The sequence below is a fragment of the Odocoileus virginianus genome, chromosome 11 (genome assembly GCF_023699985.2).
Source record: "Odocoileus virginianus isolate 20LAN1187 ecotype Illinois chromosome 11, Ovbor_1.2, whole genome shotgun sequence".
In the NCBI taxonomy this organism is placed as follows: domain Eukaryota; kingdom Metazoa; phylum Chordata; class Mammalia; order Artiodactyla; family Cervidae; genus Odocoileus; species Odocoileus virginianus.
The window spans coordinates 18760136-18779737 of NC_069684.1; the positions used below are offsets into that span (position 1 = coordinate 18760136).

Here is a 19602-nt window from a genome sequence, read left to right on the forward strand (position 1 = left end):
AAATGTAATGTGTTTAGAATGGGTTTCATATACTAACAACTATATACAAAGACAAAGAAAAATCTCCTTCTCTCTTTTCTCTCTCTCTCTCTCATTTGTGTAAGAGAAAATTATCTCTGGAATGATACATAAATTGTTAACACACGTAACCTCCAGAAAGGGGACCAGGTGACTGGAGCACCTGTATCATACAGGTTTTCAATGTATGTCTTTTTCGTCTTTTCAATTGCAAATCAAGTGAATTTATTAAGTATTTAAACAAATGAAATTAAAATGTCACTTCAGAATACAGTATATTAAGATATGTTTAATTTACACTGACAAAATGTTAGCAGAAAAACAGTTCTTCACTGTTGGAAAAGATAAATCCACTGCTCAGGATACCACTGGAAACCATATTCTTATGATTTCTGAAATGAATACTATATTTCATTAGTTAACCTCATAAAAGTTACATTCATAATACATTTTAATACAGAAACTAAAGTATTAAAACCAGTGATAAAAGGAATATACAAAATCTAGTCACAACTTAAAGTCATACTTAAGATTTTCACTCTGATTCTTTAAGATTGCTTTCTTTTCTTAATTTTTAGATTTTTATAAATTATTAAATAAAACACAGATTCAAATCAACCATCTTAACTCTGCCTTAGTGGAAGAACTTTTGAAACTGCAGACTTTGACTTCTAGAATGAACAAACCTTAAAGGTACAATCTGCATTTAATGAGTCTGATATAAATATAGCCAAAGTTTTGTATAATCACTATCTTAGAACCAGAAAGAACTTCTGACCCCATTATTCGCTAATTGCTCTGTCAGCAATATGGACAATTTCTACATGGCACACAACTTGAAGGATAAGAAAGAATTTTATTCAGAGAACTACCCACAATTTTATCATAAATTATCTAGAATAAAATGCTAATTATCTCTCTTTAATTCATAATGAATATTACTAGCAAAACATATCACAAAAAAACTGATAAACTGTTCAAACTGTAGATAGTTTGTTCTGTTAAAATTAACAGAATAAACCAATCTTGACTATATTTGATTTTCATACATTTATAAATACTGAACTTGAAAAAATATCTGCAAAAAAAAGGCCAGGATGGTAGGAACTTGAAGACAAAAGTCTGAGTAACTTCATCAATGAATCAAAATTTTACACAGATGACCCTGACCCTGTGAAAATAATTTCAGGAACAAAAAATGCAAACTACTAAAACCTCCATATATAAAAACTTGAGTAGGGCTGAAAGCAGAAATTCTCTCTGAAAAGCATCTTCTCAATGGAAATCTGATTTACTGTTTTCTTAAACGTGGAGAAAACCCCTGTCAAAATTCTAAGGTTAACTAAACAGGATCAAAATGTCAGTGCCAAGATATTCTGTAACCAAATATTAACTAGCAGTGATTGAACCATCTTTCAAACATTGCTTCTGAAAGAATTTCTAATAACAATCGAAATACAATGGCAGAATAAGAGCAATATTCTTTCAGTTCTCTGAAATTTATACTAATTTTTATTTTCTCTTTTGTTCAGCTTATTAAAGGTTCATATGGTAGGTCTCAAACTAAAAGAACCTCTTAAGGCATCTGAATCTGCATTTTTAGCATGCACTTTGAATTAATTTTTTTATGCATTTGATTTGAGAATCACCCCCTATTCTAAAGATGATCCTCTCTACTCGAATACATCCTACGGAAACAGGGAGACAAGGAGGCTGGAATAGAGAAGATGCAAACACTGATTACAAACCTTTATATGTTGGAGCAGGTGGTGCTGTTGCCACTTTCCTGACTTTTGCTGTCACTGAGCCATCAACATTAACAACCATTACTGGATGGTCAATATGACCCAGATTCTGGCCCTGGCCATTTGTTTCTTCTGAGTGTTCCCACTGTTTCCTAATCCGCTCCTTGAGTTTTTCCAATTTGACATCATGTTGTCGTCGCTTTAGGATATCTAATCTTTGGGAATTACAAGTACTAGTAGAAGACGGAGAAGAGTCAGTTAACCATAACACTTTTGAATCAATGTTATGGCCCATGTTACACACAGAAGACTTCAAAGTGTTCTCATTTCCTTTTGTTCTATTAGGTTTTTCTTCATCACTTCTCACTGCAGCTGCCACCTTAATCAAACATTCAGAATTTTGCAATGCATCAATTGTTGGTCGATCGTTTAGAAACCTAACAACTGTATCATCGACGGCAGATGATCGGGAGCTCTCAAAATCACAGCAAAGTATATTCCGATCTTCTCGACTGCACATCAACCGCTTCCCACTCTCAGGCTTCTCTTCATTAACATCCACACAATATACATGCTTTGACTCTAAATGGCTGGGACTTGTACTGGACGGTGTGCCATGGACTTCCCTATTATTAAAGAAATAATAAGCTTTAAATAAAGAATACAAAAACCAGTCATACAAACTGAATGGAGAACTCTTAAGTAAACATTAGAGACTCCAAAACCTAGACACTCTAGTAGGTTAGAAATAACAAGATAATCATTACTACTATTAAAATTCAATGTTCAGTGCCTCCTGGGTATCACAGGTTAGATTATGGCAAATAATCTAAATCATAATGTGCATATTATAAAATAAAAACTATGCAAAAGATGCATGCAGAGATTTCCTTTAAGAACCCCAGAAAGCAGAATTACAATCTCACTTTGGATATTCACTTGACACTTACTACCAAAACGTACATCTTACTTCTCCATAAAATCTTAAGAACTAGGGGGAAAAGTTCTCAAATTCCAGCATTTCATATATATAACTTCTAAATAGTGTATGAAATTAACAAGTAGACTGGGAGTAGAAATAAAGTGGAAGTACAATAAACATTCACCTCCAAATAAATGTGGTTACTAGTAAAGTTAAATCTCTCTGAACTACAGACAACTTTTTTGGCAGCTTCAAATTATGTAAAGCATGTCTAGAAATTCCAGAGTAGGCAAAGAAGACTGGACACAGCCAAAGCACACATCACAAAGTCCATATTCTCTACTCACAAAAACACTAGCAAAAGTATTCCTTCAGAAACTATTTTGATTTTATGTATCATTCTAGTAAGTTGTATTTTAGAAACAGAAGCAGTTATTAAAAGGGAGATTAATGAAGACAAGCCTCAGCAGTAGGAAGAAGACATGAAAAACTACCTAACAAAATTATAAAAACAGACATAACAATCTGGATCTCCAAGTTCTGAAAGAGTAGACATTTGCCACATGTGGCAACTGAGCACTTGAATGTGCTTAATCCAAACTGAGATGTGCTGTAATGTAAATTACATACCATATTCTAAAAAATTAAAAAATAAAGACCATAAAACATCTTTGGGTATGTGCATGTGACTAATAAAAATATTTAAATTACATATGTGTGGTTCACTTTAATGGTGCCATTGTATATTACTGGTCTAAATCTTTCACTTTAGGCATAAAACTCTAAATATCACAAAAATTATTAAATTCATGACTCTATTACAGCAAAATATGGTAATTTTGCAGCTATCCTGAGTGCACGATTGTGTGCATTTTTCTAAGGAGACAGTCTATAGCTTTCATCAGATTCTCACTGGGGTCCATGACTCAAAAAACATTAGACCCTCTTCTAAGAGGCTGATTATTAAATAAGATGGGGGCTGAGAACAGAGTTCTGCAGCTTCCACAAGAGATCAAGACTAAATTCAATTATTTTCACTATCTCAACCAGACTGCAACAACTCACTGTTGAAATGATTAAGGTCTAAAATCAGCATCAGCAGTAAAGAACCCACCTGCCAATGCAGGAGATGTAGTTCTATGCCTGGGTCAGGAAGATGCCTTGGAGAAGGCAATGGCAACCTACTCCACTATTCTTGCCTGGGAAATCCCACAGGCGGAGAAGCCTAGCAAGCTATAGTCCATGGGATCGCAAAGAGTTAGACACAACGTAGCGACTGAACAACACGAAAAGAAAGTAAAGTATAAAATGGTAGTTTACCTACATGTCTTAATCATAAGGGAAGGACAATTAACCAAAAAAAGTAAAGTAGGGACTGCCCTCATAGGCTAATGGCTAAGACTCTGCACTCTCAATGAAGGGGGCCACGTTCCATCCCCGGTCAGGGAACTAGATTCCACATGCAACTAAAGATCTCAGCACACCACAACTAAGACCCAGCAGAGCCAAATTAGACAGAACAAAATAAATGAACTTTTAAAAAAAAAAAGTAATTTCACACAGTCTTTCAGTCACTCACTCATTAAATATCTATTATGAATAAAGATGTTCACTATGCAATTCTTTCAACTTTTCTATAAATATGAAAATTACCATAAATATCTACAGAATATTTAGCTAAATGACAAGCATTAAGATAATGGTTTGGGAATGAGACAGATTTGTAGTTTTACATAAAGTAATGTAATGAGTACACATTTAATCAAAATACAATGCAACATGAAAATGCTCCAACAGAGGAAGCACAGGTGATACTAAGTCGCTTCAGTCCTGTCCGACTCCTTATGACCCCATGGACTACAGCCTGCCAGGCTCCTCTGTCCATAGGAATCTCCAGGCAAGAATACTGAAGTGGGTTGCCACGCCCTCCTCCAAGGGATCTCCCTGACCCAGGGATCGAACCTGAGTCTCTTCTGTCCCCTGCATTAGCAAGCAGGTTCTTTACCACTTAGTGCCACCTGGGAAGCACAGAGGAAGGGTTGAATAAGCTAGGGAATGAAATGAGCAGTGTTTCATACAGAAGGTGATAAAAAGTGAGTTTTAGATGATGAATGGAGATGGCCAGGTGAAGGGTGTTCTATTCACAGCTATCCTATGGGTATTTGTTTCTTTTCTTAAAAGATACATAATTACACAATTTTAAATGTGAGGTAGTATTATTTGCAGAAAGAATATTAGAATAGTAATAGTAATTTAGTTTCAATTCCGATAGTGATTATGTTTCTAGGCATCTCATTATTCTTTTAAATTTTCCCTTTCTCCTTTTTCTAAACTATGCACTTGTACCCAGATTAAGTCCCTGGCCTCTTCTCTATTTATTTTTTTCACTTTTATCACTTCAATGCTACTGACAACTCCCATATTTATATTCACAGCACTGACTTTTCCACACACATTCCTACCTAAACATCCAACTGCCGACTGAATATTTTCACCTAGATATTTCAAAATTGCATCAAATGGAACGCACTGAAAATCAAACCCATAATGTACCTCTGCATGCTTGCGTGCTAAGTTGCTCGTGTCCAACTCTTTTTGACCCTATGGACTGTAGCCCACAGGCTCCTCTGTCCATGGGATTCCCCAGGCAAAAATACTGGAGTGGATTGCCATGCCCTCCTCCAGGGGATTTTCCCAACCCAGGGAATGAACCCACGTCACCCACAGCTCCTGCATTACAGGCAGATAGATTCTTTACCACTGAGCCACCAAGGAAGCATAATTCACCTTCATCACCCCAATTTTTTATCTCAAATAAAAGATGTGAGAGTTGGACCATAGAGAAGGTTGAGTGCTGAAGAACTGATGCTTTTGAACTGTGGTGCTGGAGGCTACTCTTTTGAGAGTCCCTTGGACAACAAGGAGATCAAACCATTCAATCCTAAAGGAAATCAACCCTGAATATTCACTGGAAGGACTGATACTGAATGCCACCTGATGTGAAGAACCAACTCATTGGAAAAGATCCTGATGCTGGGAAAGATTGGGGTCAAGAGGAGAATGGGGCAATAGAGGATGAGATTGATGGAAGGCATCACTGAATCAATGGACATGAGCTTGAGCAAACTTGGGGAGACAGTGAAGGACAGGGAAGCCTGGATGCAGTTGATGAGATCGCAAAGAGTCAGACATGACTTAGCAACTGAAGAATAGCAAGTATAAAAACTAAGTACTTCCAAAAAAAAAAAAAACTAAATACTTCCAAGCACTATTATTGTTAAACTCCTTAATTTATTTATTGACACTTTAAAATACTAAAAAATGATTATAAATGACACAAGGAACTATAAGTTTCAGTGTCTATTAATACTATTTGCTATCCTAACAGCAAGAACACATTTCTATCAGTAGTTAAAATGTCCCTCAAATACAAAACTCTTTAATTTTATCTGTTGAATATCCTAAATTAGCTAACAAAAATGCAAAGCATTTTATATTTATTATTCATATATTAAAATTATTAATTAAAATTCATTCATCAATCTTGAACATCTAACTAAATTGTTGAAACGAGCCACTGGCAACAGAGTCAAACAATAAACCAACTCACATTCTCGTAAGAAAGAAATTTTAGGTAACCGTCCAACTCAAAAAAGAGAAGAAAACTAAACTATGTGAAGACCACTGTGTAGAACACCCAATCTGAGATATAAGGAAGAAGAAAGCCATACTTCCAGAAACTGAATAATTTGTTTGTAGGAAACATATTACAATGGAGTGGTCTGAAGCAAATATTACTACTTCCCCCCAAATATTCAATCTGTAAAAGAACAGAAAGTTAGCATTTCATAATATAAAAGATTTTGCTTTACCTTTTTGGAAAATGGAAAAGGTAATAATACTAGATTCAGAGTGTGATGACAAACTGAGAAAATAAACTATAATATTAGTACAAATACTACAGGTTAACTCCATAGATAATTAAAAAAAAAAGAAATCCACACTAACCTGTAAGAAACCAAAGGGTCACGAAACTCCACACGATTAATTTTTTTTACATTACTCTCCAGGGTGGTAGCTCTGAGAGGACTACGAGATTTTTCTTTTTGTGATTTAGAAAATTTGGAGGCTGGAGCATTAACCCAAGAATCATCCAGGTATCTACCATCTGAAGAAAAAGGAAATCTATGAAAACATATGATATAAAATACAACTGTCTCTGAACATAGCTAGCATTTAAGAAAATAACTTAGGTATCTTATCGTTTCTGGACTCTCAAGCTGATATCATGCAAGTAGATCAAAAAAATTCAGTTATTACAGTAACTCAACCTATAAAGACTGCATTCTAAGCAAACAATACAAAGAAAACCTCTAAATAAAAAATTCCTTTTTGTCAAAGGCTCTCACTTCAAAAAGGATGCATCAGATAAAACCCAACAGACTCACAGATTAATAAAAAAGAATCATAGTTTCAGTTAATCTGCAGGTTTATTTCACTAATTATGCAACCACAAAATTAAATATATGAAAGGTAACCAAAGAAAATATTGACAGTGTCAATTTATGATAGTATTTGTAAAACAAATATTCTAATTTTGATCATAAACCCCAATCAAAAAAACAAGTCTTAAGTCAATTAAATTTCAAACTGAAATACCTGTGAATTTTTTTTTTAAAAAAGGACATATATAACCCTAAAGGCTCAAAATCAAATTCTCACTAACAAATGAAAACTCGCTGCCAAAGGTGATGCTGTGGCGCTAAGTCCCTGATCAAAAGATGGTGAAAACGTCGTCTACAGTCACTGAATATGAGGCTGCTTCATAACTACTCAGTACCAAAGGAAAAAAACTAAATGCTGATTAAGCATCTAGTCTCTGACAAAAGAACAAGGAAATATAAGGGATTATATCGAGAAATTAAACTGAAATACAAAAAATTCATATTTAATGTATTTGTATCTTTGGAAGTCGCCTCATACATACCTTTTCTACTAATTTTTCTGGTAGCACTTGCAGATTTCTTGGTATCCATGACAGAATCAAACACAGCTGTACTCGCAGGGGCTACTTCCAATTTGTTTTCAATGTGTCTCAGCTAAAGTTTAAACACCATCAAAACAAATAGGTCAATTCTATTCTAAATCAGCTACCATCAATTTAATTATTTATATTGTCCAACAACTTTCTCTAAAGGAGAAAAAACTTAGGAATGCTTTATTTTAACTAAAAATAATAGTTTTTCTGTTATTTACTACCTAAGCAATTGGCCAATGCTGCCCAAATCAGGACACAAAAATCAAAATGTCTATAGAATACCAAGAGTTTTCTATTTGATCTGTTGATGTATTTTTTTAATTGTTGAGTTTTTTAAAAGCAGTAAATTTTCTGATATTGTATGTTGCATATCATTATGCTACATATTTTGCTACAGATTTTGTGTGTTTCTACATATTTTATGTTTTACATGCAAAAATGATGAAAGAACAATTCCTCTAGACTAAAATTTAGGATTATTTAAACAGTCACAACTTTTTATCATTTTATATCTACAAAATAAGTTTCACAATAAGGACAAAGTTAATAAGATAAAATTCAGGTTTCCAAGCACTACAGTTAAGTTGACTTTTGATATAATCATCAATGACTTTAAAAAGTATTTTCTCCTAAATTCCTACAGGAGAAAACTTGAAGAAAACAGAAAAAAGTAGAAAAAAATAAAATTAATCAAAATTCCACCAAAAAGAGATTAAAAACTTTGTGTAAAATTCTGATTTATCTTCTTTCAGATTTTCCAGTACAGTGTACTCACAAAATTGGAATAGTCCTTTATATATTAACAGTTCTTTATCAGACTGTCCCCCCATTTATATTATGAACCATTGATCACCCCTAAAAATTATTTTTAAAAACCCAGTAATTTTTTTTTAAAAAACTATTAACAATTCAGCTCTAAGCTAGCTTAGCTCTAAATTCAATTGGTGATAAAAACTATCTTACATTATAAATGTACAATGCTCACGGAGAATATATGCTGATTGCTACATTCATGGACCCAAAATCTGACTCTGCATTATGACCGAATCTAGGTTTATAGTACCTTTTCAAGATTGACCTTCAAATCAGTTCAAAAGATTTTAGGAACAAAGTATCAAATTTACACAGTTAAGAAATAGATGACTTGAATTCTGGTAGAATACAAAACAAACAAATAAATAGGACAAATACATAAATATACATACATACACACACATACATATATAAGGTTGGTGCAAACATAACTACAGTTCAGACTGTGACTTTTTAAAATAATTTTATTTATTTATTTTTGTCTGTCAAGGGTCTTCATTGCTGTGTGGGCTTGAGTCTCTAGTTGCAAAGAGCGGGGGCTACTCTCCAGCTGTGGTGTGGGGGCTTCTCATTCCGGTGGCTTCTCTTGTTGGGAAGCGCAGGCTCCAGGGTATGAGGGCTTCAGCAGTCGTGGTTTCCAGGCTCTCAAACTCAGCTGCTGCGCTCTGCAGCATGTGGAATCTTTGTGGACCAGGGACCACACCTGTGTCTCCTGCATTGCCAAGTGAGTTCTTTACCACTAACCCCACAGGGCAGGCTCAGACTGCGAAGTTTAGACCATTATAACTAGGCTCAAACACATCTTTATTAATCAAAATAGGAACCATAACAATCAACACATTTTTGCCAATGAGAAGTTTATTTCTGTAGCATAAAAAGTTGTGCTTCAACAAACTCTTAAGAAGCATTTGCTGCATCCTGCTGGCTGTGGAAGCATTTTCCCTGAAAAAAGTTGTTGGGATACTTGAAGAAGTAGTAGTTGGTTGGCAAGAGGTCAGGTAAATATCTGGATGAGGCAAAACTTTGTAGCCCAATCTGTTCAACTTTTGAAGTGCTGGTTGTTCGACACGCAGTTGGGCGCTGTCATGGAGAAAAATTAGGCCCTTTCTGTTAACCAATACAGCTGCAGGTGTTGCAATTTTGGGTGCATCTCATCGGTTTTCTGAGCATACTTCTCAGAGGCAGTGTTTTCATTGGGATTCAGAGAGCTGCAGCAGATGAGACGGGCAGCAGACCACCACACAGTGACAAGGGCCTTTTACTGGTGCAAGTCTGGCTCAGCGTGGGGCTTTGGAGCTGCTTCTTGGTGCAACCACTCGGCTGGTTGTCATATAAAATCTACTTTGTGTCGCATGACACAGTCCGATTGAGAAACAGTTCACTGATGTTGTATAGAATAAGAGAAGACACTTCAAAATGACGATTTTTTTGATTTCTAGTCAGCTCACGAGGCATCCACTTATAGAGCTTTTTCAACTTTCCAATTTGCTTCAAATGCTGCACAACTGTAGAATGGTCAACATTGAGTTCTTCAGCAACTTCTCACATAGTTACATAAGGATCAATTTGATGATGGCTCTCAATTAGTCATGTTAATTTCTGATGGCTGGTCACTATGCTCCTTTATCTTCAAGCTTCTCGTCTACTTTTCAGAACTTCTTGAACTACCATGACACTGTGTATTTGTTAGCAGTTCTTGGTCCAAAAGCATTGTTGTTGACAGTTGTCTCTGATGCTTCAAATGACTCATTTTGAACTCAAATAAGAAAATCACTCAAATCTGCTTTTTGTATAACATCATTTCCATAGACTAAAATAAATATAAAATAAGCAGCAAGTAATAAAAGTCATTAGCAAAAAAAAAGTGAGAAATGTGCATTAAAATGACGTATAATATAACTACATTTAGAGTATATTCCAATATCAAATGGCAAATTTCAATAATGCAAAAACCACAATTACTTTTGTACCAACCTAATATATATTAGAAGAGCAATTTGCCTAGAGAGCAAATGAAAAAGAAAAGGAAAAGGTCTCTCTTTAAAGAGCTATGTATCACTTGAAAAATCTGGATTCCTGAACTCCAGACAAGACTGGACAGAATATAAATAAGAACAGTAGCCCATAATCATTCTTCTTCAGCAGTGGTAAGAGAAAACAGCCTGTTACTGCCACAAAAAAACCAGCAGGTGACTCACAGTCCACTCAATAAAAGCTGTCCCTTTCATTTCCACTCTATGAGCTTCCCACGTAGACACAGTCCTACCATCTCTAATAAATTCTACATTTTAAATCTTAATCTCAACATACCAACTGAGTAAATTTATTAAAGCAGAATAGATAACACAAAATAGTTTAATATTTTATATGCCATAGTGTTAATGTTTCTGATACTTAAAGTAATGTCCTAATTACTGCTTTACTATCTAATAGTTGTCACTAATTTTCATTTTGTAACATAGTATATAACTTTTCATATTGAAAAGTTTAACTATTTTCTCATTAAAAAAAGCACTATAGAAAAGAATTTTAATCTACTCAATCATAACAGAAAATTTTACACTATAAGGAAATAAATGGAACCTATAATTACTTACAGCAGCCTTGGTCTGAGAAAGTGCATCCCATGGTGCGGTTTTATCTGCTGGGCAACATTAATATTTACTGAATTAGGATCTCTGAAGTGGACCTTGAAACCTGCATTTTAGTAAGCTCCCAAATGCATTCAAAAGTTTGAGAACCACTTTATTAGGCAGAACTATTCTCCAGCAAGTGCTTTATTACATTGAGCCAAAATATAATTCTTCTCCCATCCTGTAAAGCCTAGCTTCCTAATACACGGTTTACAGCTGTATTAGGCACTGATCCCCCTAGGACACTGATCCCGTAGGACAACTAGACTAACACCCCCATCTACATCTCCAACAATAAGCACTATCCTCAGTTTATCCCAACGAGCTGAACAAATACATTGTTAAGTATAAATACTGCATTTCGTATTATGATATGAGAGATCAGAAAACTACTCCAGACTTCAACCTACTAGTAGAAACAAAGGTAACATCTATTATTCTTTCAGACAATAGCCCTTCAAAGAGTATATATTCAAGGAGTCTATATATTTCCCGAGTCAGCGTTCTCTAGGATAAATATTTTCATCTCCTCTAAATGCTCGTCATGTGACATGAGTTCCAAGTCCCTCACGAACCCAATTATCTTGCTCCAGATGTACTCATTTGTCAAAGTCCCTCAAAAAAATCAAGTCCTAAATTAAAGTTACCCCCGTGCATCACTAAAAACAAGAAGTTCAATAAGACTGTAATTTTTTTATCTGTGCACTACAGGTCTGTAACTATACTGGGAGCTATTCAGTATCATTTATTGACATTAAGTCAGAATTTATTATAAGACATTATATATAACTAATTTTACATATACTGATTCTTTTTTAAAAAAGAATGTATTGCTTTACAAGGCAGTTTACTACTGCGTGCCTCTGAAAGTAAAGTACATCGTATATTTAAAATGAAACTGAATTTTAAAAAGCATTTATCCATTTGTTATAAATCAAAGCATATGGGTATTTTCATTTACTGAATAGCCCAAAATCTTAGGCACAGGACCTAAACAAAGCATTAAGTTCAGTTAAAAAAAAAAAACCATACCTTGAATAGTATCCGTGCTTTGAGAGTTCCTTGGATTTGGTAAAGGCACCTCTTTTGATTTGCTGCTCCTCATCCTGCCAATTTACCTGCAAGCACATCATCAGCATTCACTGAAGATCAACATTATAATATCAGTGAAGAAAATGCCCTATCTTGCCTTTTGTGAAAGTCAAAAAAGAATTTTGTCATCTCTAAAAGTTATCTTTATATTCTTTTTTTTTCAGTTCCTGATAATTTAATAACTATTTTTGCTTGGAAAAGTAAACCATTAAAAATTATATCATAACCACCTCACACAAACTAGGATAGCTACTATCAAACCATCCAACAAACAAAAGTGTTAATGAAGATGTGAGGAAACTGTAACTCTGGTGCACTGTTCCTTGGAATGTAAAATGGTACAGCTGCTATGGAAAATAGCTCAGCAGTCCCTCAAAAATTTAAAGGAAAACCATCATATGGTTCAGCACAGAAGAACCGAAAGCGGGTCTTGAAGAGATATTTGTTCACAGCACTGCTCACAACAGTCAAAAGATGAAAGCAACCAAAGTGTCCATAAACAAATGAAAAAATAAGTAAAATGTAGTGTGGTGGCTCAGACAGTCAAAGCGTCTGCTTGCAGTGCGGTTGAACGGGGTTCGATCCCTGGGAGGGGAAGATCCCCTGGAGAAGGAAATGGCAACCCACTCCAGTATTCTTGCCTGGAGAATTCCATGGACGGAGGAACCTCCTAGGCTACAGGTCATGGGGTCGCAAAGAGTTGGACACAACTGAGTGACTTCACTTTCACTTTCAGTATATACATAAAACATTATTATTCAGTCTTAAAGAGGTGGGATATTTTGACACATGCTACAATAAATGAACCTTGAGAACATTATGCTACCTTGAGAACATTATGCTAAGTGAAATAAGCCACTTACAAAGACAAATACTATATTATTCCACTTATGTGAGATACCTAGAATAGTCCAAATCATCGGAACGGAAAGTAAAATAGCGGCTCTGAGAGACTGGGAGAAGGGGAAAATAGGAAGCTATTGTCTAATGCATATAGAGTTTCATTTTTGCAAGATGAAAGGAGTTCTAGAGATGGATGGTTACTATGACTGCATAACATTATTAGTGTATTTACTACCATTAAACTGAATCCTGGAAAATGGTTAATAAATTATATGTTACATGTATGTCACCACAAAAAAAACAAATTAAAAAGGGGAAAAAATTATATAATGACTCAAAGAGAAAGATCATGATCTACTCATGCTAACTAAACAGTTTGATGACAAGATTCTGTTGTAAAAGTCACATAAAAACACAGTTTGGAAAATGTAGAAGGGGAAAACTCATTCCTGCTCTCCAAAACTTAACACAATCATTAAGATCCCTTCTGTTCTTTTAACTTTTTTTTTTTGCTGTAATCACTATAATTTCAATTTTGTGTCCTATTTAAATGCTAGACATTTGAAGTGGTTTTAGAATACATCCACAAATTCTTTGATGCTCCTTTCTTCAAGAAGTGGAGCTTAGTTTCCTCTCATTGGATGTAGGCTGGACTTACTGGTTCACTTAACAAATCAAATGTGGTAGAAATGACGTGTGACTTTCAAAACTAAGTCACAAAGGGCACTGCCTGTTCTCTCTCAAGGATCCAGCTGCCATGTCATAAGGACAGTCAAGAAACCCTATGAAGAGATCCATGTGGCAAAAAAAACTTAGGGTTCCTGCCTAGAGCCATATGAATGAGCCTTCCTGGAAGTAATCCAACAAGAGATTATCAATACAATAATACAACTCATTTTCTCTATTATAAATAACACTGTAATGAAAATATCTGTGTATATGAAGGAAAGTTATAACCAACCTAGATAGCATATTAAAAAGCAGAGACATTACTTTGCCAACAAAGGTCCGTCTAGTCAAGGCTATGGTTTTTCCAGTGGTCATGTATGGATGTGAGAGTTGGACTGTGAAGAAAGCTGAGCACCAAAGAATTGACGCTTTTGAACTGTGGTGTTGGAGAAGACTCTTGAGAGTCCCTTGGACTGCAGGGAGATCCAACCAGTCCATCCTAGAGGACATAAGTCCTGAGTGTTCATTGGAAGGACTGATGCTGAAGCTGAAACTCCAATACTTGGGCCACCTCATGCAAAGAGTTGACTCATTGGAAAAGACCCTGATGCTGGGAGGGATTGGAGGCAGGAGGAGAAGGGGACAACAGAGGATGAGATGGCTGGATGGCATCACCGACTCGATGGACATGAGTTTGAGTAAACTCTGGGAGTTGGTGACGGACAGGGAGGCCTTGCGTGCTGTGATTCATGGGGTTGCAGAGTCGGACACGACTGAGCGACTGAACTGAACTGATATGAATGTTTGCTCATTTGGATTATTTAACAAGAACAGGAGCTACAAAGTATGCAAAACCTCAACTGAAGATATACAGAACATACTACTCTAGAGATCCAATGTTGAACTGTTTTCCAATTTACAATAATATGAGCTGATCAGTTTCATTAATATATTTTAATATTAACTATGCTTTTTACTTTTGTTGATTATTAAGGAATATTAATTATATTCCTTTTAGGGAAGAAAATGGCCTTTCTTAAAAAATTTTTTATTTTGTACTGGGGTACAGCTGATTAACAATGTTGTGACAGTTTTAGGTGAACAGCAAAAGGACTCAGCCATATATATGCATGTATCCATTCTTCCCCAAACTGCCCTCCCATCCAGGCTGCCACATAGCATTGAGCAGAGTTCTATACAGTAGGTCCTTGTTGGTTATCCATTTTAAATAAAGCAATGTGTACATGTCCATCTGGGCTTCCCAGGTGGTGCTAGTAAAGAATCCGTCTGCCATTGCAGGAGACATGAGAGACATGGGTTTGATCACTGGATCAGGAACATCTCTGGAGGACGGCATGGCAACACACTCTGGTATTCTTGCCGAGAGAACCCCACAAACAGAGGAACCTTGCAGGCAAAGAATCAGACACACACCTGAAGCAGCTTAGCGCACAGACACATATATGTCCATCCAAACTACCTATCTATCTCATCTTAATCCCATCCTTCCCCTGGGCAACTGTAAGTTTGTTTTCTAAATCTGTGAGTCTGTTTCATAAGTAAGTTCATTTGTACCAGAAAATGGTTTCTTTAATTTGAATTTAGTAGACTGCCTCAAGGACTAAACACTCTGCCATAGATCTTAATTTTAGTTCTTCATTTATGAACTATCTTTTCTTGTCCTTTGCCCATTAACCTACCAGGATATTAAAGTTTTTCTTATTGATTTGCTGAGTTCTTACATTAAAAATAGTATATTAAGCTTCTGTCATATTTGATAAAAATAATTTTCTTCAATGTCTGTAAAGGCAGTTCAATATTGTTTTTATTAAAGATGTTAATTTACATAAAAAAGGAAAAGCCTACCTACTAAGTCCAAACATGAAAAACTAAAGGTATAATTAGTTTTTAAGAGAGATACTTTTACCTATAATAAATCCTGATTTATAAATTTCTCAGGAAAAAACTTCAAAAATGTTCCAAAAATAAAAATTTTCTAAAAATAAAATTTTCATAGGTTATACAATATGATTCTAAGAAAAGTCAATCTAGTTTTTTAAAAATAGAATAGTAAAAATTTAAAAATCAATAGGTATGCCAACAGTTAAAATTTTTATAACCATAAAAACTTTAATCAGAGCTACCAACATAGTTAGAAAAATAAACTCACTTCAGTATCCTTCTCATAAAGATACTTTTGGTCTAGTTAAGTGTCAAACGATAACTAAACAAACATTCTGGGCTGCTGCTGCTAAGTCACTTCAGTCATGTCCAACTCTGTGCGACCCCATAGATAGCAGCCCACCAGGCTCCCCCGTCCATGGGATTTTCCAGGCAAGAGTACTGGAGTGGATTGTCATTGCCTTCAATGAATGACAGTGAAAAGTGAAAGTGAAGTTGCTCAGTCGTGTCCGACTCTCAGCGACCCCATGGACTGCAGCCTACCAGGCTCCTCTGTCCATGGGATTTTCCAGGCAAGAGTACTGGAGTGGGTTGCCATTGCCTTCTCCAAAACAAACATGAACTATTCTATATTACTAAATAATCTGTCAACGACTAGACAAAAGTTTTCTTTGAGCAGACCTCACTTTAAAATAAATGCTAAAATATATAATAATGATCAATTTTCTAATGGGAAGCAGAAACAGATTAAATAATCAAAACCTGCATATACATCCAAACTCTCTATGCTTAAGAGCTAATGCCGATAAACCTGAGACAGTGGAGATCAGCAAAAAGAAAAGAATCTGCTTCAGGGATATCCCTGGTGGTACAGTGGTTAAGAATCAGCCTTCCAAGGCAGGGGATACAGGTTTAATGCCCGGTCAGGGAACTGAGATCGCACATGCTGCAGAGCAATTAAGCCTGTGCACCACAATCAGAGAGGCCCCGTGCTCCAGGGCCCATGCCCTACAAACAGAGAAGCCTCTGCACACAGCAACTGGAGAAAGTCTGCACCACAACAAAGAGTGCAGCCAAGGGAAAAAAAAGAATCTATCTGCTTCAATGTAACAGCCCTATTAATAATCATCTTCAAAAGCAAATGACTAAATATGAAGACTGTGACATTTATACAGAATTTCATCCTGTAAATACGTTACAGTATATTCACCACCTAACAATGAGAATGAACTAATCACAACTACATACAACCAGACAGTTGGGCATCACAAACATGTTAAGTGAAGAATGCCAGAAACTAGTGTACACGCTGTATATATTTTATAAAACATCAAACAGGCAAAATTAATCTACTCTGACAGAACTGAGGATGGTCATTATGTATGCTTTCTTTTTTTCTTTCCTTATGTATGCTTTTGAGAGAAGGGTGACAGGAATTGGACCAAGGAAGGGCTTGAGGTACTAATAATACTGTTTACTGATTTGGCAAAATCAAATATACAAAAAAGATACAGGTAGGTATGCCAACAGTTAAAATTTTTATAACCATAAAAACTTAATAAAACCATAATACTAAGATAATCACGATGGTGAGATCACTCACCTAGAGCCAGACATCCTGGAATGTGAAGTCAAGTGGGCCTTAGGAAGCATCACTATGAACAAAGCTAGTGGAGGTGATGGAATTCCAGTTAAGCTATTTCAAATCCTAAAAGACGATGCTGTGAAAGTGCTGTACTTAATAGGTCAGCAAATTTGGAAAACTCAGCAGTGGCCACAGGACTGGAAAAGGTCAGTTTTCATTACAATTCCAAAGAAAGGCAATGGCAAAGGATGCTCAAAATACCGCACAATTGTACTCATCTCACATGCTAGCAAAGTAATGCTCAAAATTCTCCAAGCTGGACTTCAACAGTATATGAACTGTAAACTTCCAGATGTTCAAGGTAGATTGAGAAAAGGCGGAGGAACCAGAGATCAAATTTCCAACATCTGTTGGATCATCAAAAAAGAGAGTTCAAGAAAAACATCTATTTCTGCTTTACTGACTATGCCAAGGCCTTTGACTGTGTGGATCATAACAAACTGGAAAATTCTGAAAGCGATGGGAATACCAGACCACCTGACCTGCCTCCTGAGAAATCTGAACGCAGGTCGAGAAGCAACAGTTAGAAATGGACATGGAACAACAGAGTGGTTCCAAATAGGAAAAGGAGTACGTCAAGGATGTATACTGTCACCCTGCTTATTTAACTTATATGCAGAGTACATCATGAGACCTGCTGGACTGGATGAAGCACAAGCTAGAATCAAGACTGCCAGGAGAAATACCAATAACCTCAGATATGCAAATGACATCACCATTATGGCAGAAAGTGAAGAGAAACTAAAGAGCCTCTTGATTAAAGTGAAAGAGAAGAGTGAAAAAGTTGGCTTCAAACTCAACATTCAGAAAACTTAAGATTGTGGCATCTGGTCCCATCACTTCATGGCAAATAGATTGGGAAACAATGGAAACTGTGAGAGACTTTATTGTTTGGGGCTCCAAAGTCACTGCAGATGGTGACTACAGTCACGAAATAAAGACACTTACTCCTTGGAAGGAAAGTTATGAACAACCTAGACAGTATAGTAAAAAGCAGAGACATTACTTTCTCAACAAAGGTCCGTCTAGTCAAGGCTGTGGTTCTTCCAGTGGTCATATATGGATGGGAGAGTTGGACTATAAAGAGGGCTGAGCACCGAAGAATTGATGTTTTTGAACTCTGGTGTTGGAGGAGACTCCTGACAGTCCCTTGGACTGCAAGGAGATCCAACCAGTCCATCCTAAGGGAAATTGGTCCTGGGTGTTCACTGGAAGGACTGATGTTAAAGCTGAAACTCCAGCTTTTTGGCTACCTGATGTGAAGAGGTGATTCATTTGAAAAGACCCTTATGTTGGGAAAGATTGAAGGCAGAAGGAGAAGGGATGACAGAGGATGAGATGGTTAGATGGCATCACTGACTCAATGAACATGAGTTTGGGTAAACTCCAGGAGTTGGGTGATGGACAAAGAAGCCTAGTGTGCTGCAGTCCATTGGGTCACAAAGAGTCAGACAAAACTGAGCAACTGAACTGAACTGATTTGGGTGCTGACTTTTTCGGTGTGTTCAGTTTGTAAGAGTTCACCAAACTGTACACTCATATACTTTTCAACATATATTAAACTTCAGTTAAAAGTATTTTAAATTTTTATTAGTGTACAGCTAAGTAACAATGCTGTGTTAGTTTCAGGTGTACAGCCAGTGAATCAATTACACATATATATCCATCCACTCTTTTTTAGATTCTTTTCCCAAATAGGCCATTGCAGATTATTGAGTAGAGTTCCTTGAGCTATACAGTAGGTCCTTTGTTGTTGTTCAGTTGCTAAGTCATGTCCAACTTGCTAAATCATGTCCAACTCTGGCAACCCCACAGACTATAGCCCACCAGGCTCCTCTGTCCATGGGATTTCCCAGTCAAGAATACTGGAGTGTGTTGCCATTTCCTTCTCCAAGGGATCTTCCTGACCCAGGGATTGAAACCATGTCTCCCACCACTTAAGTAGCCACCAAGGAAGCCCACAGTAGGTCCTTCTTACTTATCTATTTTATATATAGTAATATGTATATGTCAATCCCAATCTTCCAATTTATTTTCCCCTCTCCCAAAGTATTTTCAGATAACATGAAATAACCAAATCCTAGCTTAGGTTTACAATTATAATTTTAATTCAATTCTATAATATGTCCAGTATCATGAAGTACTTCTATTTGACAATAATCCACCTTTCATAATCCATGGTTATCCCATGCCTAAAAAGTGTTATTAATAAAATCTATCAAGTAGGTTTGTTCTTCATTTAAGAATACATAATACATATGTCACCATCTTCTAGAAATACA

General features: G+C 36.0%; 1 protein-coding gene across 7 annotated transcripts in view; it reads right to left on the reverse strand.

The window, feature by feature from the left end:
• Positions 1–19602, reverse strand: part of CEP350 (centrosomal protein 350) — a 155596-nt gene that overhangs the window by 120338 nt on the left and 15656 nt on the right. For 6 of the 7 annotated variants that reach the window (XM_070473988.1, XM_020868870.2, XM_070473989.1 and 3 more), the window contains exons 2-6: positions 12202–12287; positions 11134–11180; positions 7673–7784; positions 6694–6853; positions 1767–2389 (exon numbers count right to left, since the gene is read on the reverse strand). In XM_070473988.1, coding sequence (XP_070330089.1) covers positions 1767–2389; positions 6694–6853; positions 7673–7784; positions 11134–11180; positions 12202–12274 — 1015 coding nt within the window. In that variant the 5' untranslated portion in view covers positions 12275–12287. The remainder of the gene's footprint in view (positions 1–1766; positions 2390–6693; positions 6854–7672; positions 7785–11133; positions 11181–12201; positions 12288–19602) is intronic. The other variant, XM_070473985.1, reaches the window with a different exon arrangement.